At 43.8% G+C, this 23,687-nt stretch overlaps 1 protein-coding gene across 4 annotated transcripts in view; it reads left to right on the top strand.

Moving 5' to 3' along the window:
- The first annotated feature begins 287 nt into the window (after positions 1–287).
- The window catches only part of XPO6 (exportin 6), a 61,006-nt gene continuing 37,606 nt past the window's right edge, over positions 288–23,687 (top strand). For 3 of the 4 annotated variants that reach the window (XM_064520501.1, XM_064520499.1, XM_064520498.1), the window contains exons 1-4: positions 288–647; positions 17,924–18,014; positions 19,733–19,845; positions 23,121–23,318. In XM_064520501.1, the coding sequence (XP_064376571.1) occupies positions 645–647; positions 17,924–18,014; positions 19,733–19,845; positions 23,121–23,318 (405 nt within the window). In that variant the 5' untranslated portion in view covers positions 288–644. The remainder of the gene's footprint in view (positions 648–17,923; positions 18,015–19,732; positions 19,846–23,120; positions 23,319–23,687) is intronic. The other variant, XM_064520500.1, reaches the window with a different exon arrangement.

The raw sequence follows: 23,687 nt of genomic DNA, 5'->3' as shown, positions 1-23,687 counted from the left end.
GGAGCACCGCCCCCTCCGTGCGGGTTCGCCCCTCCCCGACACACGCGGACAAGGGGCGGGCCCAGCCCCTCCCGTGCCGCAACTTCCTGCTGGGCGGGAAGCACTCCCTCCCGCGCATGCGCAGCCGCACCCGGGCGGGTCGAGGCGCACCTCCGGGCGAGCACCTTCCTCCCGGCCCCCCGCCCTCGCCGCGCCCTTCTTCGCCATGGCGGCACACGGCACGCCGCGTCCGGCTGCGCCTGCGCCACGCGCCGCCGCCTTCGCTCCGATTGGCCGAGGCGCGGCGTCGGGGCGCGGCGTCCGCTTCCGGCGAGAGGGCGGGGCGGCTGGGGGCGGGGCAGAGCCGACCTCCCGGTGCGAGGCGGGATGCGCCTGGCGTAGCCACCGGCCGTGCCGAGAGCCGCCGCGCCGCCCGCCCGCCCCCTCCTCTTCCGCCCGCCCGTCCCGGGGCTCCCCGTCCCCGCCGGCCGGCGCAGGCCCGGCCCGGGGGCTGGGCGCCGGGCCGCTCCGCTCCGCGCGGGGCCCGGGGGCTGCGGCCGGCGGGGGCTGGCCGGCGCATGGGCGGGGAGGGCCCGCCGCCGGCCGTGACATGAGCGCAGCGCGGCGCCCTGCCTAGAGCCGCTCCGCGGGAGCCGCCCGCAGCCATGGTGAGTGCGAGCGGGGCCGCCGCCGGCGGGGCGCCCGCCGAGGCGGCCCAGCGGGGCCTGCCCCGGCCCGGCCCGGCCGCCCGCGGGGCCTGCGCCCGGGACTGCGGGCAGGGCCGGGGCAGCCTTGCCAAAGCGACAGGGCGGCGAGGAGGCCGGGAAGGCAGGGGCTCTCGGGAGCGTGCTGGTGCGAGTGGGAGTGCGAAATCGTGGGTTCCCTTAATGACAGCCATAAATTTGCACTGTTCTTTTTCAGTTTAGCCTTGGAGAAGCTGTGCGAGTGGCCCGGATTGTTTTCGGTACAGAGCGTTATTTAACGCTCCTGTCGGTGCTAGGCTCCCGTCGTCTTTGAGCAGTGGTAACCTTATCTGTTTGCAGTACTCTTGGGAGTTATAGAACTAAGAGATTTGATTTGTGCGATCTCCATTCTTGGCGACAAGCAAGAAAAGGCATCTTTGATCCATTGGGTGCATTCACAATCAGGCTTGCAGGGCTGGTAGGTGGAAATCTGTCTGCAGAGTATTGCGATGTCACTCAGTATCACAGCACTGAGTGCACGCACTGGTATGCTAAGTAACAAGTAAGTTTTTCTTTCCTCGCCCTACCTGGAGGGGAACTGCGTGTGGACTCCCTCCCTAGTACAAGGTTTGTTGAGTTGGCGGTGGGACTCTAACGCAGCGTACTTGCAGCTCGTTGGTAAGTAGAGGGGTATGTTCAGCAGCATTGGATCTGCTCATGGAAAACCATCTGCTATCATAGCAGTGGTATCTTGCTGTTGAGAGTGCCACTGGGTGAAGGCAGTAGTTGTTAATCTAGTTTTCACCCGCTTTCCATCTTAAACTATCTTAGACAATGAGAGATTAGGCCTTGCAATCCTCCTCTTCAGGAAACTGGGGTCCTGACTTGTAGTCATGAACTTTTTTGCTAAGAAGACAAAAAATGATGTCAGCGCATTACTTGATGTTTCTGGTACTCTTGCACTAGTGCTAGTTTACTGAAACCTTATTCTTTATAACCCATCTAACTTGAGCTTCGTTAGTCCCTTTGAAATGCTTTGGTAGTCTGTACCGTATCTGCTGGGATAGGATACAGCATCCTTGAAAAATGTGAATAGCAGGCTGCTACTCGCAAACGTAGCTCTGCACACGTTGCTTGATTGGTTGGAGGGTCATACCTGCCTACGCAGAATGGACTCCTGATCTGTCTGCCAAATGTTGTCGTTTTTTCTAAATTTAGCTTCAGCAAAAGCTAGGGGGAAAAGAAAATCTTATTAGTGTTCCAGTTCAAGAAGCTGAATACATATTATGGCTGAATTCTAAGAATTTGATAGACCTGTTGTGTGTAGCAAACTGTAATTATGCATGTAGAAAGAAATAATCAATTCTTGTGCTTCGAGGCATATACTAACCATTGCAAGTGTCAGAAGGAATTATTAATTCTTCCCTTGCCTGCAAATAGACTTGCACATTTGGCCTGATGAATTACAGCTTTTTTTTCTTTTGAACATCAAATTTTTGGTTCACCTGAAAGCCAATTAGGGGATATGAATGTTGAGCAACAGTCACTGGGCTGTACTCCAGCACTTACTGCTGTAATGCTTCACAGGGCTAATGTGTGAGATTTTCCTTATTTTTTCACTTTCTTGAATTTTACAAATGGGCATGTTCTTCTACTGATGCACTCTCCTTCCAGGAAACAGTTGGAAGAGTCGAGTCTGATGGTGAGATCCTATGAGGCATAATGGGAGCAATAAAATGTAATTAAAGTTCCCTGTTAAAACATGGACTTGAGGAAGATGATTTCATTAGCTGAAGTTGAAGTGGGTTGAAACTGGAGGGTGTAAACAATAGAACCAGTGATGAGTTAGCTTTCTTCCTGACCTGGGGAGGAATGATGAGAACAACACATTGTAAAGTCAGTAAAAGAGCACCTATCAAAGGCAGCAGGGTAAACTGTAGCGATATGCAGTGCACTCAAAAATCCCATCACTAGGTCATAAATGGGTGCAAATTTAGTGTGCTTTGATTCCGCAAACAATTTTATGCCACCATTGAAAAGCTGTTTAGTGTCATAGGAAACTTGAATCCATAAGCAATCAGTCTCTTGCTTTTTGAGGTGTTAACAATTCTTCAGCAGCTCTACTAAATTGAGCTTTGTGGTCATAAGACTGAGTGACTGTTCTTGAGAGCTTGTGACATATAGAACTACTCGTGCAAATTGTGCATCTGGTAGATGGTTTTTGTGCAGCATCCAGCTTGAGGTCTTTATAGAGTGGTGTGCATCACTGTTGGTGATGTCTCGATATCTCTGTGGGGAAAAAAGATGGGTAGAATATGGTCTTTGCAAATGGATTTCTTTGGAGACAAGTTAACCTTTAAACACAGAATAACTAGCTCTGTCTTACATACTCAGGTGGCACTCTTCAAACTTTCCTCTTCTTTAATAGACCAAGAAGTATGATTAAAACTAGTCAAATTTTAGGATCCACTAACATTTGTCCTTTGTCACTCATTCTTTCACCTTTGTTCTGCTTCCATTAGAAAAGTTGGTTCATCTCTGAACTAGTCAGAGATCAGTTATAGAAAACATGGGCTCTGTGTGCAGAGATAATGCATTCTTCTGTTATCTGGGATTTATAACCCACCAGCTACAAAAAGAACGGCTCAGGAAAAGAGGTTTCTTCCAGGAAGTGCTATTTTCTTAGGTATCTATCCTTAAAGACATTATACACAGTCAACCCTCCAGCTGGAGGACTGCAAGCAGACTTCTCAAACATACTGACTTTACGTAAAAAACAAGGCACTCTTATGGTATTGTTGGTCCTTGTAAGCATGTAGCAAAGCGGGAAGCATACAATAGAAGTAGCAGCAAGAGCATCCAAGAAAGCCAGTTTCCCTCTTCTGCCTGAACCCAATATATTTGTAAAAATGGAAGTAGACAGTGGGCATGTGTAGCTTGAATTTTTTCCTAAGTTTTCCACAGCAGCATCCTAGCTTTTGTGTTATAGCACTCATAATTACCTTTTAAATTACTTTTGTAGCAGTAAAGTGCTGTCATTTTCTTATGCATAAGGCTTCCTATGAAGAACTGACAATGGTTTAAGCCTTCCATTTGCTAAGGAATAACGTATGTCTGGATTGCAGAATATTTAGCCAGCTATAGGTTACTCTGGTATTGATTACTGAGGGGCTTGCTAAACTACCAAAATAGCTCACATGTGTAACGTATGTCAGCGTAGCTGAGCTGCTGGCCCTGAAGCTGGGTCGGATCCATGGGGTGACTGAGCCAGGCCCTCATTTCTGGGACTGCTTCTGAGGCCCGTGGTAAAGGTGGCAGGAAGCTTTTTGCTTCTGCAGCCACCTCTGTCTTGGCTATCCCGTCTCACTAGGGCCGTGCACACTGTGTTGTCTGGGCTGCCGCTGCCCGGGTGTGGAGCAGCTGGGCTATGGGGATGCTTTGCCCTTTTCTTCTCCAGCTCTTGCTGTGCTCAAGGTCCCTGTCACCGAGCACTCTGCCATTGCCCTGGCAGGCAGGAAGTGCTCGCGCGTGACGGGGTTGCCTCTGCTTTCAGGGGAGGGTTGCAAAGACGAGTCAGAGAGCTCGAGCTTGTCCTCCCCTCCCTCCGGGAACTCTGTGCATACTCTGAAACTGCCGCCGAATGTGCAGCATCAGAACTAGACTATTGTGGTGTAGTCGTCCCAGGTTCTGTTAGCTACCTATGTATTCCTTAAAATACATAGTTTAAAAATAAAAGTGAACCTTCTTAAAAACCTTCTGACTCACTCTACAGAATAGAGAAGAGAATAGGAACTTCTAAGCTCTCGCCTCAGCACTAACATCTGGCTTCCTTTTTTGGCCTTTCAGTCGCAAAACTTTTTGTGCCCCTGTGGAGTATTATCCCCATTTTATTAAATCATAAAATAAAAGCTAAGGCTTAAAGTCTGTAAACTGTTTGATATATTTATTAGTTTTGCAGTAAAGCTGCTTCATAACTGTAGAATATAGCATTATGTGATACGTGGCCAAGTGATCGATTTTCTTTGTTGTGACACCAACCTTTAATGCTGTAGTCTGCCCGAGGTGGTTGTGTGTAAATAATAAACCTGGAGGTCAATTTTGGCATAGTTAGAGGAAAGGGGAATCACAATTGAGCTTGTAGTTAAAAACTAACGTTAAGTGTGGCTATTGAGGATATTTCTCCCATAATGAAAGCTGTTTCTCTGAAGAACATAGCTAACTTAGTGGAATGGATGTGCGTAATACCTTCCAATATCTGTGACGATTATATCATATATGGCATACTTCAAAGACCTGACTAACTAAATGTAGGCTGCAGTATCTCCAGTCAGACTAAAAGGTGTTAAGGCAAAATTGAGCTCTGATTTGCCTCAAGATCCACTAAACTATCTTGAAAACCTCTTCCCACTAGATACCTTTGGTGGTAATCCATTGATGGATGAGTGTTGGTTGTTGAGATTATTTTAGCAGAAAAGTATTAACACCTGGCATGTATAATTTAGTTCATGCAGGAACTCAGCATTACGAAGAGACCGCTCAGTACTTAAAAGCTTTTATGAATTTATACTCTGAATATTTCAATGCATATTGTTAATGAGACAGATGGCAACACCTAATGGCTTGAACACGAGATCAAGGACAGGGAGCTGCTATTAATTTCTTAATGGATATAGATATCTGCAAAATAAAAGATGTAGCTTTTATGTGTATAGGCGGTTATCTGACTGTTACAGAATAATGTGTCTTAAAATCCTTCCAAATCATTATCCTTTATCAGTCAGCAGATGCTCTCTTCTAGTATCTGTATTTGTATTTGGGTCCCTGCTGCCTTGCTCTCTGGTGTATCCTGGGTGTTAACGTAAGTTTTCTACTTTTTGAAAGGAAATTAAGTTCTTTACCAGGTTCATCTTGCCAAAATAAAATGGTTTGAATGCCAGTTATAATAATGTATGTTAGTTCTGCTGTAAAGGTTTGGTCACTCCAATGCAAGTGTAAATATTGGCAGTTTGGTAGAGAAAAAGCTGTGGGTTTTTTGTTTTTTTGTTTTGTTTTTTAATATGCAAGTGATGCTGTTCAAGAAGTTAGTCATTCATCCACGTAGCCTGTTTCTCTCTGCAAGCATGTGGTCAGAAACTGAGCCGCTCCTCTGGTGAGAGGTTCTGTGCTCCGGAAGATTGGGAGCGGTGCAGATTTTCCGTGCTGAGTCCGAGCACAAGAGCATGTGAACTTTATGAAGGGGGATTCCGCTGTGAGGCAACTCTTTTCCAGCCTTTTTCCTCGTTTTTTTATTCCTATTTATAAGCAGGCTAGAAAGTTTTCACTCCACCTGAAGTATTTCAGACACTGTTTCTTTTTTTTAGCAACATCTGAAATTCTTTTCCTTTTTTTCTCCTAACGTTCATTGATCATCCTCCCATAGGGATGCCATCCAGAATTACGTTTCTTTTACAATTTTCCAGTGCTTTGCATTCATGCTCCAAATTATCTTTTTATTTGCTTTAGCATTTCCAAGCTTGGGGCTGGGTCTGCAAGTCTGTGTCTTTTTAGTGGCTTGATTTAATATTTTATTAAAGCTTTAATCGCAAGATGAATTTCATCTCAAGAGGGATTTTTGTATTTCCTTTTTGTCCTCTTTTTGAGAAAGGCACATACTTGTCTGTTTTGTATACCGGCTTGTCAGGAGGCCAGTCAGCGCTGAATACACGGGACGCTGCCTTCTGGAAGAAAGACTTTTTCTCTTCCCCTAAGGGGAGATAACTTTGAAAATCCTACGTTGTGCGTGGTTTATTCTCTCTAAGGGGTAAAAGGAGTGAGTCCTCCTGCACTGCAATACTGATAGTCCTTTTGTTTTAGGTTGAGGGCAGTTTCTTCCACTGAAGTTTGTCCAAAAAGCTGCTTATGTCTCCGGGCTGGTAGCTGGTAAATGGTGTGTTTGAAATAAAGCTCTGCAGGGGTGACTCTAAAGAGAGCTACCTCGTGGTCACATTTGTACCCCCCCCCCCCCCCCCATTGCTCAGCTCCTTTGCTTGTGGGAAAGAAGGCTCAATTTTCTACAGCTTCTCTAGTTTCTTTTTCAAAGTGTGAAAAAACGGAAGAGGAGGGAGATGCAACGTGTAGCCAGTGACCTCTGAAGTGCAAGAGGAGGTGGATGCTCAGGAGCGAGGGTTCCCCGCTCTGGCCGGTGCCCGGGGCCGGGGTGCACCGCCTGCCTCCGCTCCCGCGGCGAAGCTGGGGCGCCGGGAGCAGCAGCTCCCGTCTGGCTCTGGGGGAAAGGCGACGGAAGAAAATGCTGCTTTACAGCGGCTCACCACAAAGTTTCGGCTGCTGCTTCTAGTTTCCTGCTGGGGGTGCGATGAAGGGGGCCAGGCCGGGCTGGCCTGAGCGGCGCGCTGGCCCCGCGGACCCCGGCCGGGGAGGGGTGGCCCTGCCCCGGGGGCTGCGCGTGGCAGTTCCCTTATAGCCGTGAGGAGACGCAGGGACCCGGGCTGGCTGCTGTTGTGAAACACCCCCAAGCGCAGGAGCATTGCAGATACCAACGTTTCGTTGTTCTTTAAGTGAACAAGATGTTTTTCCTGAATGTGCATTTTCCTGGGAACGCTTAAAACACTCTTGTGGAGTTATTCCCATGGTAAGCATTATCCACGTTGCTTTCATTGTACACTCTTAAATGCCCAGTTTGGGTTTCAGTGCTCTTGCCAGGAGTTATTTTTCTTTCTCTCTTTGACAGAGAGGTGGGTGTGTTACAAAATGTGCTGTCTTTGAATGCTGCACTCGTACCTCCTTGGCGGTCGGGTCTGGCCAGCGTGGTGTACGGGGCCACGTAACATCCTCGAGGCTGTTCTGCGCAGCCCGGTGTCGGCAGAGCTTATCCCCGAGTAACAGGCCTGACTCCTAGCAGGAGCGGATGTCGGAGAACTACCTGGAAAAAGTGCAGCTGGGATTTCTTTGGTCTCAACGGGGATTGCCTTTTTGTAGATTGAACGGCATCTAAAGAGAAGTGCCTTTTTAAAAATATGCTGAATAATTGTTTTCTTCTGACATTCACTTTCTTTGCTGGTTGTGATCCTAATCGTTAATATTCATGCGTGCATATGTTTTAAAGGCTCCTTGAGTCAGGATTGCAACCAGATGCAAATCAAAGCGCTTGTTTGTGTGTTACTGAGAGTTGTCTATAGGTTCAGATAAATAAGGGTTTATATTTACAGTCTTGCAGGCAGTGAAGTGTTTTGAGAAATATGGTTTTGAAAATCTGCTAATGCAGCTTGGACAGTTTAGTGCTGCTATGCAAGCGTGCCAGGATTACAGCTTTTGTCACATAAATTTCTTACTCTTTTCCATCCTCCTTTCTGGTCAAAAGCCCTACCGTGCTGGAACACCTCATGAGAAAAAAGCTTTTGAGCATTTTTAAATATCGAATGTCCATCTGTAAGAGCAAGAAGAACAGTGTTCTTTGTAATAAAAATCAGTTAAAACTTTTTTTTAGCCGAATCTTAGCTACAAGGGCTATAATTTCATAATGTTCCTTTTGTAAGTTCATCTTGCCTGCTGCTGCCCTGCACTGCTCATATATTATTCTGGACCATGCAAGCAAGAAGATTCAAGCCTTTTTCTCGGTACTTTATAGTGGTTTTATTCCACGGTGCTTCCCCCACACACACGCTTGTAGGCAAAATATGATGACCTTGGAAACTTTTTCCAGCCTGCCTTTTTTAACCTAAAATTGCAGTGGAAGTGTTTGCTCAGCATGAATGATAAGCTGTATGCATTTGTTTGGGCCAGCCGTATGGTCTTGCTTGTGCAAGCCTAGATTTGCTTGTGCAGATAAAAAGAATACATAGATAAAAATCACTTTTTTTCTTTTTAATTATTTACAACGTGACTGTTGTCTCAAACTTCAGAGTGGCCCTTCCTATGCTCACGGCACCTTACAAGAAGGACAGGACCATCCGCCAAGACATTGCAGGTTCCTTCTAGGTGTGGCACGTTTTGGGGAAGCCGGCAAAGGGAGGACATGAGGTGACGGGACAGACTGTAATGTGAAGATTGCAAAAGTGTTCCATGTAGAGATGCAAATTTCTAGGCTTTTTAGAAGATTTTAAGTTACTTTTGTACACTAGGAGAGAGCCAGAGTCACCCTGTAGTCTTTCAGCATCCATCAATTGGCAGGTGCGCAGTGACCACTCATGGCCAATTTTTAACCTTATTCATTCTCTGTTCATCTGCAAAGCATACGGTGACCTTATGGTTTGTTTTGTTTTTCTGATTGATAAAGTTTTATTCTGGGTGTTATCAGTGATGGCTTAAAAGTTGGTGGACAGCCACCGATTGCTGTCTGAACCAGATGTCCACTGAGGAAAATCAATCTGTAGTCAGATTGTTGATTTTAAGTCATAATCCAGTGCAAAAAGCAAGTCAAAAATCAATTCTTGTACTATGGCCATATACCGGCTCATGATACAGCCTGCTTTGGACACCTCTGCACGTCACGCCTGTATGCTGGTCTTGTGGCAACTGCTCGTTTGGGGAAATAACGCGTTGCTGAGTCTTTTCCAGCAGCTAAACCACGGTAAATCCATCGGCAAGTCATCAGCAGGTGACCAGACTTGTCTAGGGCTGCTCCAGTGCTCGCTTTTAGCATAAGCATGGCTTAGGCCTTAAGTTTGTTTAAAAAAAAAATAATTGTTTTGCTTATGCCAGCTTGCTATAATTATTTTATTAACCTCGTCTGGTGGGTTTCTGAAAGATTTTGTAGATCTTGAATTTCAACGCTTTATGGTTGCTGCGGTTCCACAGAATGAGTCTCTTTTTTAAACAGCTAAGCAAATGTGAAATGGTTGGTGGAGGAGGACACGCTTCCTTCGAGGTGTCTGGGTTGATTATATCGATTGCATTATCAGTTTAGGTAGAGTCTGGCCCAGACACTTGAGCCTGTTTATTAAAATTCAACCTTAAAACCTGTAGCGTGGTTAGCTGAACCTGCCCATACAAGAAGATTTAAGAAATATGATTCATTGGGTATTCTAACAGCTGCCTGATTGCTTGTATAGAGGACAGTGTTTGTGGGTAAGCTGATCTCTTTATCCTGTTGAAGAAATCAGGTTATCGCTGTTGGCTCCCTATAGCATATTCTATGCAGCAGTGTTCAGCCATTGGTCATTTTTAGGCCTTAACTGATGTTTAAGTAAAATATATTGCTTCCTGAAATGCAATCTGAGATTTCTAAAATGAGTTATCCCAGGCCCTTCAGTAGCTCTTGTGCTGGTCATCCGCTTCATCGCAGCAAAGGAGGGTGGAAGTGGAGCTGATTCGATGTCTGTCTTTACTGCTCTATCAATTTCTTTGAGATAGAGCAGTAGTTCATGACTTCCGTGGTAGATTTTTTAGCTTAAATTGTGGTATAATAGAAATGAGTTTGCAAAATGGGGGTCTAACCAGTGAATTGCTGAAGTCGTGGTTGTTAAAACGAAGGAAACGGATGACCAGGTAGTATTCTGCAGCCAGAAGATCTCTCTTGCAATGGCACCGGGAGCCTTCACTGTTCTCACAGCACAGAGTGAAGCTTAGTCTAGTTTCAGTTCATTAAACCACAAAAACATGTCTGAAATGTGACAAGGAAATTGAGAGTAAAGCCTGAGCACACTTGATATCATCAGCAATATACTGCAGGGGAGCGTGCGTGTTACAGGGTCTGTGCACTGCTTCCTATCTGAAGATTTCTGCTTCGGCCTCGTAGTTATATTATGCTGCTAAGGAGATAAGTTTGAAATGCCAGACTGTGGTTGCAAACCAGTGATTTTACTTGTAAAATTCTTAGTCGGAAAATGGTTAAATGTCATAAGTAATCCTGCCTTTGATGCCTCTGGATAGTGTGCATGCGTCCTTTCTAGAGGATGCACTGGGTGTTTTTTTTATAACTTTGCTTGTTTGAACACATCATAATTCTGCTTTTGTTGCTAAAATAATACTGTGCTTTGGTTCTTTCCTGAACTTCGCTGCACCTAGTGAACCGGAACTGCTCCGGGGAGTCACTGCAGTAGCGATAATCTCTGTGCTCTGCTGAGGAGCACAAAAGGACGGCTTTCGTGACCCACGCAAGCTGTCTTGAAGGGACCCGCATCTTTCTGTGAGTGTAATTACTAATTTAGGTGTTCACTGTCATGTCTTCTTAGGTCTTGGGCAGGGAGGGTCTCTGAAAGACATCCTGCTAATTCTTAAAGTAAATAATGTTTATGGTACTTTAGTGCACATGCATGCACGTTAGGTATGTGTATAATTAAATTAGTCGCAATTGAATGTCCTTGAAAATGATCTACAACACTGTAAAACAATTGTAAAATCCAATAAGGAAGAAAATACAGCTCTTAAAGTGTAATAGCTTGAGGTTTTGTGTGTGTAATTTATACTATTAAGTAACTGCACAAAATTGGAAGCAAAAGTTTCCAAGGTAGAAAAGGATGGGACAGTGTAATTTAGTAGAGGGAGCCAAAGCACAATGATGTTGTTTTGTATTAGCAGTTGCTTTAGTATTATTATTATTCCCTATCCACTGGCTATTTGGTAGCACTACAGAAGTGTCCTGCTGGGAGCACTTAAAGCCAGCAGGTAGTAGTTTTGCGTTTTGTGTTCTCCCGCAGTCCCTTTTCGCTTGGAATAGTTGCCCCTGTCACAAGCGCGAGCTGGAAGATGGAGCTGATGCTTGCTTTAGCAAGGCTGGGTAGGACGTGATCAGATCGAAACCTTGATAAGCGGGAGGCGGCTGCGTCGTGAAGGGCTGTGCGAAGGGCTGTGCGTGTCTTGCACTGGTGGTGGCAGGAGACGTGGGGATGGGAAGGGGAACTAGAAGCAGCCTCAAAAAATTAGGAGGCCGGGAGGGCGCTGTGCTGGTTAGAGATCTACATTTTGTACTAATTTACAGTGTGGGGAGGCTTTATGGGCTGGTAGGTGTTAGCTAAGATGTCTTCAGTGTGAAAAGCCTTTGCTGACATTTTTTAGCAGTGCAGGTATTGAAGGGAGGATGGAACAAGAGTGGGTGTCTGAATTCAGAATGTGACGGGGTACAGAGGGTGAGGAGTAACAGCTCCTTAGCGGAAAGAGAGTCCCTCCTGTCTGAAAGAAGAGGAGAGACGTTGCGGTGGGGTTTAGACCTGCGGAGAGGCCTTCTGGGTGTTCAGCGGGACAAGCGTTGTGCTGCCTGCTGCTGAATGAGTTCTCTAATGTTCGGCTTGGTGGTGTAAGCCCCATTTTTCAATGTCAGGAGGAACTGTTGCAGTGCTGCCTGCGGGATGGTTAAAGTCACCGTTGTGACATTGCAGCTGCAGTTAGTATCTTATTTAAAAAAAAAAAAAAAAAAAAAAAAAAAGCTTTGTAGCAGGTTTACCTTCATTTGTCTCAGAGTTGTATCTATCTCCAAACATCTTTAAAAAGTCCGCAACAGACATAATCTGCCCCCCCCCTTACAGTTATCATCGGCATGAGATGCCATATTTAGAGCATCATTGGTATGATCAATACTCTGCTGAGCTGCTAATAGCAAACTTTAAAAGGTTAACAGCTTGCGTTTTTATGGAAAGCCATTAGAGAAAAGCTTTCCTCCAAAAGAAAGACTCACTTTCTTTTTAAAAGCATTTATTTATGAAAGCAAAGCCTGACTGAATCTCTCCTTCCCAGCGAAACTGATGTTTTGGAATTGTCTGAAATTTATGACAATCCTAGATTGTAGGTTTGACCTTGAAGGAAGAAGATGGCAAATAGACTCTGAGAGATCTCTTCTGAAGAAAATTTAAATAGCTTTATAAAGCACTTTAATATTTTCCAGAATGGTCATGTACTTTTTAATGGGGAGCAGGGTATCATCTTTGGTCTGATGCAAACCAAAATTAGTGATGATTAGTCTATTAAAGCAAATGTACAATGTCTAAATTGCAATGCAAAAAACCCCCCTATGTCAAGTTAATGCAGCCCCAAATATTTATTTATAATCTATATGCTGTCATGTTTATTCTTTACGATAAACATATTATACTGTTTTTACTCAGTTTTTCTCCAGACCTGGGTGGGTAACTCATCCCAGCTGAATGTTTTAGTCACAAGACTACAGACTAAAGTTGCTACGGAGTTCTGTTTTCAGTAGCATGGTACAAAGATTTTTCTTCTTCAGAGCCTTATGAGGTAGGTTGTTTAAACTCCAGTTCATTCTAAGATGCCATAACTTCAAATATCTCTCTATATTTTTTTTCTTAATTTACAGAAGTCAGGTAATGGTTCTCATATCTTAAAATATAGTTGAACGATAGCCATGGAATCAGCTGGTATCCCAAAGTTTTGTAGAAAGCCTTTTTGCTACTCTGATGGATGGAGAATGTTTCTGAATGTGCAGTTACTTGGTAACAAATTCTAATTATTTCTCTCAAACAGGTAGCTGTAATCTCTGCTGTGAATCTGTCGCTTTCCTAGCTGCAGCAGATGGGTATTGATGCTTTGGACTTCATAAATGAATGGTATGAGTAGGCATCTACACAGCTCTTGCTTGATGACTATTATAAAAACACCTTTAATAAGGTTCATGAGACAAAAAGGGGGATGGTAAGGAAGTAGAGGGCTGTAGAGGCTGATATCTGCCCGGTCCTTTGTGGAGAGGACTCAACTGAGCAGCATACCCAGCTCCAAGCTGTTCTTTTGTTTTTGTTATCTGGGTCCGTTTTAGGGTAATTCGGCTTCGGGGGGGGGGGGGGGGTCCAAACAGTTCTTGAGCTGGCACAGAGGGAGGCAGTGGGAAGGCAGCTGTGGCTGCGAGAGCCTCCCTCTTTAGGTGGCAGTGAAGGTGTGAATTGCCCTGTCGATTCCCGCAACACCCCCATAGTTATTTGCAGAGTGTAGCAGGAGTTGTTATCGGCACATCTTTGGGGAGGATCAGCTGTGACATGTCTCTCCAAGCTGCTATCTTGAAAACTGACTCTAGGGTTGGAGTATGGGTGTCCTAATGGGATACAGTAATCTGCAGCTATCAGTGCCTTTGCATTTAAATGCACTTGCTTTCTCTCAAGTATTCGCTAACTTCTTCAGCTAACCAAGTTGTGACAGACTGCAGCATCTTTGGCTGGAGGTTTTGCTGAATCTGGCAGCTAAAATCCTTTGTGTGCAGTCTTAAGTTATTAGCTCAATCGTAGCATCCAGGAAACTGCAAGCAGTGGAACTGGTGTAGATAGTGACGTGGCAAATTTCACCTGGATTGTTTTCAGTGAATTGGGAAGCTTTTCGTGGTAAAAAGCTCACTTTACCTGCTCTGCAAACAGGTTTCATAGAAACATACATATTTTTTTCTTCAAATGGTTGTGGAAGAGAGTAAATGTCATTCCTTGAAGGCTTTCTCTGGCCCTGAATACACTGTGGGAGGAGGAGGAGGAGGAGGTCGGATGGATTTTATGACTTGTGAAAATGAGTGGGAAGTATTTCTATCTTAATAAGTTAATGTTTTGCAATGTCTTATAAAGGTGAGCCAAACTGCCAGGCTTTACCCAGAAAATGTGTAGTAAATTTGGCTAATGATGGTCCAGGCTTTGTGACTTTCTGTGAAAATTTGCTTTTGGCCCAAATGGCTACGTTTCAGACCAGACAGAGAAACAAAGTTTCAGTAGTTAGTCCTTGCCAGGCAGTGCCCAGATTTCCTGCTAGTGCTGCAAGGATGGTCACTGACTTTCAATATTGCTAATTGAAAATAAACAGCAGGTTTTTTCAAAGGGGGCGGTGGGGAACAGCACTTGCTTTTCTTCAGTGTGATCACACTGTAGAGCTGTGGAGTAACTGCTGCTGGACCGAACGCTGTCGGTTCTGACTCGCTCTGGGGTTTGATCTTGTTGTACATGTGAAGTCCTGCACAGGACTGACGGATCCTCTGAGGCAATCGTTTATGTATTTGTGTTGCTGCTTAATATTGGGTTTCTTCAGCATTACTCGCTCAGACCCAGGTGGTATTTTCCTGTTCCTTCATCCTTTTCTTCAACATGGGCTCCTAGAAGAAAGAAAACTGCATATTAAAGTGAATGATAATACTGAGGCTCAGCTGGGAATATTAAAGACAGGTACAGCTGCAGGTCTCACAGTACTACTTCTGTCGTGGTCTTGCTATAGATGATCCACTTTCTGGAGTGACTAGATGTGACTATATGTCTAGATGTGCGGTAAGCTTCCTCTGCAGCTGTCTGGTAACTAGGTCGTCACGATAAGGAGGACACATGCCGTCGGTCTGTCTGAAAGGTGGGTAATTACAGCGTGCTGCAGAAACGGTTAACTTGAGGAATACCCAAGGGCATGAGCAAATGCAGAATGTTCCTGTCTCCCTTTTAAGTGGAGCCAAGAGCTAGAACGGGGTGCGCTTGGCTTGGCGCGGCTAGCGGGGAGCACCCCGGGGAGAGCCGGGAGTGCTCCTGTTTGCAGAGCCGCTCGTGGGCTGGGTTCTGATTGCTTCAGACAACTCGTGCTGCTCCACCTTCCCTTGGCAGCGCCTCTGGAACAGCAGGGAGAAGTCAAGTAGGAGAATAAAACAATATCTGAGGTCACGCTGTTTCCTTCTGCCCCAAATTGGTCCTGGCATCTAGTCAGCTTCAGAGCATATAGACCTTTTTCCATAAAATCCTGTTTGGAGATGCCTGTTAAATGTCAGGTGACTTCTTCCCCCAACCCTTCCCTGTCTCTGGCCGAAAGGGAAAATTAGATGTAGTGCAGCTCCGAACTTTGACAAAATAATACAGAGCAAGCGTTTGTCTAGAAGAGTAGTACACCCCTTTCCTACGTGGTGACTAGATGTGTGACAGATGCACCGTGTGACAACTCCATCCACAGCTAAAACATGCCTCTGGCAACCAAACCGTAATGCTAGCTTTGTGCTGTTCCCTTTTTTCCTTTGACACTTTGAACACTGTGATGGTGATATTTTATATTAAAGATTTTAAGTGCATTCCTAAGAATAGGCTCTTAAGTAATGTCATCTTCAAAACCTCAGTGCCCAGGCACTATAAAGTCTGTGGAGGATACGTCAGGTGTTCAGTACTTCTGAAAACTCTGCAACGTACTTCCAAAAGTAGGCTCATAAATCTTGCCTTTTAAGAAGAGCTGACTGTTGTACATGAAAATTCTTGACATCTCTCGACTACTCTTCCTAAAGAAGTGTTGAGTTAACTATGCTAAAACAATCAAGTTGTAGCGCACCTGGGTGAAGAGCTAACGGGACTTTGTGAATTGAGACAGTCTGGGTTGGTGGAGGAGCGGGACAGGAGGAACAGTGCTTCTGGTACGAGGAATGCGGCTTCATCGCGTCGATGTGACCAAACTCTGGCAACTGCGCTTGGGAGGTTTGGTGTCTGAAACTGCTGCTCAGCAGCGGAGCGAGTCCCACCAACAAAGAATTGAATTGCAGGGATTTACTGAAACATGGGATTTGTACGTCTGCTTCTAGTTGGGAACAAGTAGGCTAGGAAGGAATTCGCGATGATATGCTCATCTGGGAAAGAAATGTACAGAAATGGTAATGTGGCTATAGCCTAATAGCATTTAAAAAACTCCACTTAATTAAAATCTTTAAGGTGAGACTCTCATTCACAGTGTTGCTGTTGTCTAGGAAATGGTGACTGATAGAAGGAAGAAACTGTTTAGTCTTTGGAAGGGTCAAGTTGAAGGTGAAGCTTACCGTGCAAGAGACTGTTTTCAAAGAAGCACATACAAATGGATTAAAGAAGTGATAATGGATGTTTGATCTTGCTTAAGATGACAAGGCTTTGATTTGATTGGAGCTTATTTTAAGCCTATTTCCCACTAACAGAATGCTTTTTGCTGAAATGCTCCCTTGATTTCTAGAGCACGTCTTTTTTTACAAAAAAAATGAAAAGGGGGAGAGGAAAGGTAAGATGAAATGCAGCGTTGTTTTGCTAGGTAATTGAAAATGCACAGTGTCCTACAGAACGCCTATTGTCAGTTGTTAGGAGAACAGAGCCGAATTAATTTTCTCGTGCTGTCGTATTGAATTCTTGGTCCTCCTGGGGTGTTAATCTAATGTCAGGCTATTTGAGGAGATACTCTCCTGCTACTTGGCTCTGGCACTTGAGGAAACTCGGTGCTGTATGTGGAAACAGAAACCAGTGGTAGAGGTGCATGCTGTTTCTGCAAGTTCTCACTTGCTAATTTCTCCACAACTAGTCTTTTCCAAGAACACTGCTTGTCATGGATTTTGTTTTTGTTTTTATTTTTTGTTTGAGGAAGATGTTTCGGTTCTCTTTAATGAGTTGCTTTGCTTCCATGCAGAAGAAGAATTGTTCTTGGGACTTGATGCATTTATTATTGATAGCATGAGTTGAAAACGTTAGAGGAAGTCTGGTAGCATAATCTCTTTCATAACAACACTGTTTTCTAAGGCTGTTTTAAGAGTTAGATCTTAAGGAAAGAGCAGAGTGGATGGAGAGGCTAAGCCAAGTGTTGAGCTACTGCTAGAATAAAATTATCCCAACTCCAGAGAGATACCAAAATAAATGGAATGGTCTACTTCCTGCAAGCAGCATTTAGCAGTCACAAAGCTGTAGCAACCTTGCAACTGCTCTATGCTCGTCCTGTTTTTCTAGGACTTCAGTACACTGATTAATTCCAGTAAAAGAGTTAATTTCAGGGGGAAAGCATTCTTCCTAAGTCGAACAACAGAATACTCATATCACTTTCCAGAATTGTGGATGTTCACTAATCTTTCAAGCCGCTTCTTCCTGGGCACCATCAGTGGCGGCGTGGCTGGGGCTCCACGCTCAGGCTGATAGTAGGTGTCCGAGTCCTGCTATCCAGGCTTGCATACCCCGTGCTTTGTCTTGTTACCATTATATGTCTGAAAGCCTGTTCACCTGACCTTGCTGTTTTTGAGAATTTTCTTCCTGGGGTGAGCTAATTTGCAATTGCTAAATGCCACCAAAGAAAAGAAAGAACCGCTCTGAAGTATTTCCATTAGTTAATGCAGTTGAACAAATGGACTCTAAAAATCATCTTCAAAGCTTTCACTTTCAGTGAGCAAATCTTGTTGCTACTTGACTCCATTCTACAGTTTAAACTCCAGATTTTACTTTGCCCTATACTTGGACTTCACTATTTTGTTGGCTTTTGCTTGCACAGATGGCATGAATGATATTGACCTCCAAGTGCTTTGTTTTATGGAGAAATCACTTACACTTTAAATGGAATGCAAGTCAGAGCACCAGTTAGCTTTAACTTTTTCCTTTAAATGTTTTTTCCAGGCATCTGAAGAGGCCTCACTACGGGCTTTGGAGAGTTTAATGACAGAGTTTTTTCACAATTGCACAACAAATGAACGGAAACGTGAAATAGGTGAGTTCATACCATTTTTAATGAATGGTCCCATTTGCTTTCTGCTGCTTGCATATATCAACAGATGTAAGTTGGTGGTCTTGTTAAGCAAAAGTAGTGGATGAAAGTGCTCTACTTGATATCGAAATGGCATCTTAACCTCTCTTGCATATGACCTTGAAGAATGGGAGAATTCCTCAAGAACACTTGTTGCATGGTCTGGGTTTTAGGGATCCTAGGAAAAGTCCTGTTGATAATGTATCAGTGGTTGTTTGCTCTTCTGGGCATGGAAAAGTACCCTCTTACCCCAGAGTAATAACTTGGCTGTCGTATGAGAAGGATGTCTTCTCTGCCATACGTTGTTGGGTTGCCTGTCTTGGAAAAACTTTGCTTTCTGCCTAGAGATGGAGTGTAGACTTCAGATTCTTCCTATATTAAGAAGGGAAAGCAGAAGAATGTCCTAGTTAGTGTGCAATTACAAGTGGACACAAATAGTGAGGTTGTGTTTTGGTTGGCCTTATTAATTGTGTTCTTCTGAAAACTGGCGGAGAACTCTTACAGGTGCTCTAGATGAGCTTCCTGCCTCTGTGGTTAATGGGCATAAATAGGCAAATAATCTGGCTATTTTGCTTTTCCTCTCAGACTTCTGCCGTCTCTAACTTTGGTACCAGAAATATGATCAGCATGAAAGATGTCTTCTAGAAAGTTGGAAGAGGAAAGAATAAGCAACTAACCAATGATTTTTTTTCCTCATTGTGGAGATTACGAGGATGAATCTAAATCAGGCCTTCCTTTTCAGTTAGTATGAATTACATGTATAACAAATACCATTGCTATGTTACCACCACCACGACATGTGAGTCAGAAAGGAGGTCAGACTCATCTGCACTACTGATTTCTGGATTCGCAGAGTAGTTTTTCCAAGTTTCCTAGTTCTTGCAGGAGCTTCTGGGACATAGGCTGTATTCCTTCAAACCTTACTGCGTAACTATTTGTTAAAGCACAGTCTCATTTTATAATTGCTTTGCTCCCCATAAAAAGTTTCTTACTCGAAACTTGAAATGTCAGAGCTGTGGAAAACGGAAAACCCTTCAACATTCCCTGTTCTCTCCAGCAAGTTGCAGGAAAAGGCAAAGATTGCATTCGGTTGGCCTGTAAAACACAGTCCACGCAGCTGCTTTTTTTTTTTTGCGTGTTTTGCACATAGTCACTTGTTGTGAGATGACCAAGTCCCATATCTGCTCTCTGAATCTTCAGAGAAATCTATGTTATGCTGACCTGCAATAAAATTAGTTGCTTTTGGAGCAATAGCATTAAAACAAGAATGTTTTAATACTGTATGTCACCTGAAGTCCTCCCAGTCTTTCACAGTGACCTGGTGTCCTACCGTTTGGCTTTTATAGGTAAAATGGTAATGTTGCCTGTTGTTCAAGTTGTCTGATATTTCCCCGTCATAATTTAATATTTTGTATGTAACTTGTATTTTAATATTAAGCTATTAGTCTAGTGTAGTACCAATGTCAAAACTGCATTTTCTGAAGTGACGTGCCCATTTTGTTTTCACTAAAGTCTGTAGTTAGGCCGCTTTTAATACCTTTGAGCATGATTATTCCAGGTTGTTTGAGTGACCTTCTGAAAATGGGGTTTCTTCCAAGCTCCGTGTGCTATGTGTATGATGTCTTTGATCTGTTTACAGCTTACGCATTTTAATATATTTTTTTAATACTTTATTTTTTCAGAGGAGCTTTTAAATAACTTTGCCCAGCAGATAGGAGCCTGGAGATTCTGCCTCTATTTCCTGTCAAGTACCAGGAACGACTACGTAATGATGTACAGTTTGACTGTGTTTGAGGTAAGCTGTATGCTGTTGCCTGCTTAGTGCTTTTTCTGTGTCTGATGCAATTTTTAGTTGGCAATCGATTGTATTTAAAAATGTTTGTCTAAAACGGCAGTCCTAATAAGTACAGCGATAAAGCTTGCTTTTATTGCTCTCTCCTAAAGGGATTATTTAATGGCTGGTTTAGGGTAGGAGAATATGAATCTCTGCACACAAATTGAAGAATTACTTTCCTGGCTTCTCTCAGTACAAATTACCTACAATTTCAGAGGCTGCTCGAGTCTTCTGTACAATGCTTTTAAGAGTGTTACTGCCTTCATACTTTTTTAGGGTCAGAAATGAATGCATGGTTGCCTGCTACTAACTTCTGCAAGCTGTAAGGCTAAGAGGAAAGGCAAAGTTACTATTATTTTCTGACATCTAGTAGTTGCGGTTGATGGCTCTGTTGCGCTATGTCCAGCAAGTTTATATGCTAGCTGTTGAGGGAAGGCTGCTCTTAGACCACATCCCACTTCTTACCTATTTATAAAAGAGAACAAAGTTATGGTTAGAAGCCTGAATATTGACCTTTTTTTTGTATAGCTATTTGAAGAAACAAAAGTATTTTGTGAACAGTTCCGTTTGCTGAACTGATTTCTCAGTGAGCAGCGCAGTCTTACCCTGCTGAAGCGCAGTGGGTCTGTTCTGGGACGTGGTCAGTGTCAGGCCTTACCTTGGTCCATTTATAGCCTTTTCATTGGGCTCCTGGCTGGGTTGGCAGTCTGAGCCTTGCTCCAGATTCAAGGTTTTTGTTCCCTTTCCTGTGGACCACTTTTTAGATAGTGCAAGCAACTCTGTACTTAATATAAGTTGTGTTGTTTTCACAGATGATGTGCCCAGGTTGTTGTTTCTGACTTCTTGAGTTAAAAGGCTCACTTTATTTATGTGGGGTTGCATAGGGAGGGAGTCTGAAATAATCTGCAGACTGAATCTGGATTACCCCTAACCACCAGGCCATCCTCCCTCTCAAAAGGGGTAAGCGTGACAAAAATGGCACAGGAGTTTGTTCCATCCTCTGGTGAAGGATGTTGCACGGTAGCAGCCTGCAGCAATTGGAGAATTTTTCATGAGGAGGAAAACATGTTTGGTGCCTGAGCCTCTGCTGCTCTGGAAGGAGGGGAAAAAAAAGCACTGAAAAAATAATTGTGCCCAGAACTAAGCAGAACAAAGAAATCACTGTCCAAGTGTAAACTGAGGGAAATGAGTCCACAGCTTAGCTGAGAGATTAGAATCTCTCAACTGAGAACCTGGAATTTCTGAAGTTAACTATTGTAGTGCTGCCTGATCAAATACGTTAGGATTGAATTTATCAGCAAAAATATCTATATGAACACAAAGATCATCCTCAAAACTTCCTGAGAATATTCTATTTTCTAGAATGTCTAAAAAGCAACAGCAGATCTATAATAAAAATCCTCATGTCTCCCTGCCCAGATGAACAATTTTTCCATCTTGCTTTTGGAAAAGTTTCTTTCTTTTTTTTTTTTTTCCCTTCTTCTCCCAAAGTATTTGATAGGTTCAGAAAGCTGTGACTTCAAAGTCAAATGAGTAGGACAAAATTCTGTGGGCATTAAGCATGAATAGCAATGCTGAAGCACTCCATCATTTTTATTGGAGCTTCTGAAATTCTTGTTCTGGACTTGCAGTGAGGAACTTTTGTTTGCTTGGTTTTGTGGATTTAAAAAAAAAAGTTGTTGGTTTTAAGCAGTGCTTCTAGACAGTATCTTCCCAGCCCTCAAAACAAAAAGCAACTTATTTGAGGCACTTCATTTATAAATATCAGTGAAAGCTCTATAATGTGAATTGGAGTTGTTTGTACCATAATTACAGCCTGCCATTTTCTGCAACAAAGCCCTTCACTGCACAGGGTTTCTTGGTTTCAAATTCTCCAAACCATGTGCCTGCAAATGGGTATGGATATTGCCTCAGTAGCAGGCCTCCTGAATAAGTTATCCTGAGAGGCTCAGCTACTAATACTCCAGAGGCCCTAAATGGGATTATAGCGTTGCAGGAAAGTAATTTTGCAACTCTGCCTTCTTATGGATTGTGTCCATTTTCCAGTGGGCTAAAAGCTTTCTGTTAAAGTGGTATCCTGTCACTGCAAAGTTCTTGAATCGTGAGGTGACCTCCCAGCTTAGACCTTCAGGAGACCTTCGCTGCATCAGGTTCACCCAAAGCAGAACTTGCTTCCCCTTTGTTTCTGTGTCATATGGGGTTATACTTTCCCCTTTCAAAGGGTCCAGGGTTGAAAGATGGTGGAAAGGCTTTATTTTATATGTACATGAATTAGTTCTGCATGACCTGGAGCTGGTTAAATTGATGCATGTCAGTTGCTGTCACTTGCCAGTTAATCAAAATGCTGGTCTATTGAAAGCTATATTGGTAATAGTTCCTGGAACAGTGAAGCCCAAATCTTGTGAAACTGCTTAATGTTGGAGGCACTCTACAAATCTGTCATTGTTCCTTTTTCTGTTGTTGTTGGAGCTTGTATCTGTACACTGCGTGGCTTACAAGAGATGAGTGCTGTGAGCTTGAGATGTCACTGTCCCAGTTTTGAGTACCCCATTAGGTAGCAGCAAAGCTTATTCCAAGTTACAGCTAATGGTGCAGGGCTTGTGCCTTCTATTCAGCTGCTGTTGGTCTGCCTGGCTTTTATTGGCTTAAACAACCCCTAAAGGTGAGTTGATGCAAAGGTGTCAAGAACTGTACCAAGCTGCTGAGCAGTTGTAACATCTTACATTTGTGCTCTTTGCCTGGTGAGGCCATGTCAGAGCTCTGTGTCTGTTTGAAGTCAAAAAGAGAATTTTCTGTTTAACCTGCTGATATCTTCTCGTTTCCTTATCTGCAGGTCTGCCCATGGCAGCAGAGAGAGCTGAGCTAATTCAAATGTAGATGCTTAGGTTTTAAGTCATCATGCTCGGTCAGGGAGGAGCATGGGTAGATGTGTGGCTATTGAAAGCTATAGCCTTTTTCCTGTCTGTGTGTTGTGGCAGGCAGCAGGAACCATGGGCCGTATGATGGAGCAGCACTACCTGGTTGTCTATCCCTGCATTGTATGTCTGAATTCTCTCAATGAGAGAGCTGTTAAGGAAGCTATGATGAAGTGTGTTAAGATGCTTTTCGTGCAATATACCTAGTATCTTTGGGTTAAAGTTATCCTATTCAGACATCTAACCGCTCAACTTCAATGAAGCATTTCCTTTCGGCCTGTCTAAGATGTGCTCATTTGGGAGGCCTGTTTCTTTTTCCAGAACCTAATCAATAAGATGTGGCTTGGGGTCCCATCTCAAGATAAAATGGAGATCCGCAGCTGCCTGCCCAAGCTTCTTCTAGCTCACCACAAAACTCTGCCTTACTTCATCAGGAACAAGCTCTGCAAAGTCATTGTGGATATTGGCCGACAAGACTGGCCAATGTTCTACCATGACTTCTTCACTAACATCTTGCAGGTAAGAGTGTATCTTTGGAAAATATGCTGAAGTTTGTAGAAGAAAAAATCAGTTTAATTTGTGGAGAGACATTATGTTGTTTCTTTGAATAATGACTTCTCCTGACAAAGGCTAAATAAGAAACAATTACATGAAAAAAGTTGTAGGTTTTTCTAATTCCTTTTTACTTAGTTTTTCAAATAACTTGTAGCTTCTTACACATCCCCCCCAGTGTTATGTTGAGATTAAATGGAGCCATCTTCTGACACTTGGGGACATTTGTTTAATTCCTGGTGCTATATTGACTACTGGAAGAAAACCCAGAAGGTGGCTCGATGGCAGATCTGCTAATGCTTCCCTGCTGGCAGAGCAGTGTAGACGTGCTGCATT

The sequence above is a fragment of the Dromaius novaehollandiae genome, chromosome 14 (genome assembly GCF_036370855.1).
Source record: "Dromaius novaehollandiae isolate bDroNov1 chromosome 14, bDroNov1.hap1, whole genome shotgun sequence".
NCBI lineage: Eukaryota > Metazoa > Chordata > Aves > Casuariiformes > Dromaiidae > Dromaius > Dromaius novaehollandiae.
Note: the sequence above shows the minus strand (reverse complement) of the source record. Positions and strands in the feature narration are given on the sequence as shown.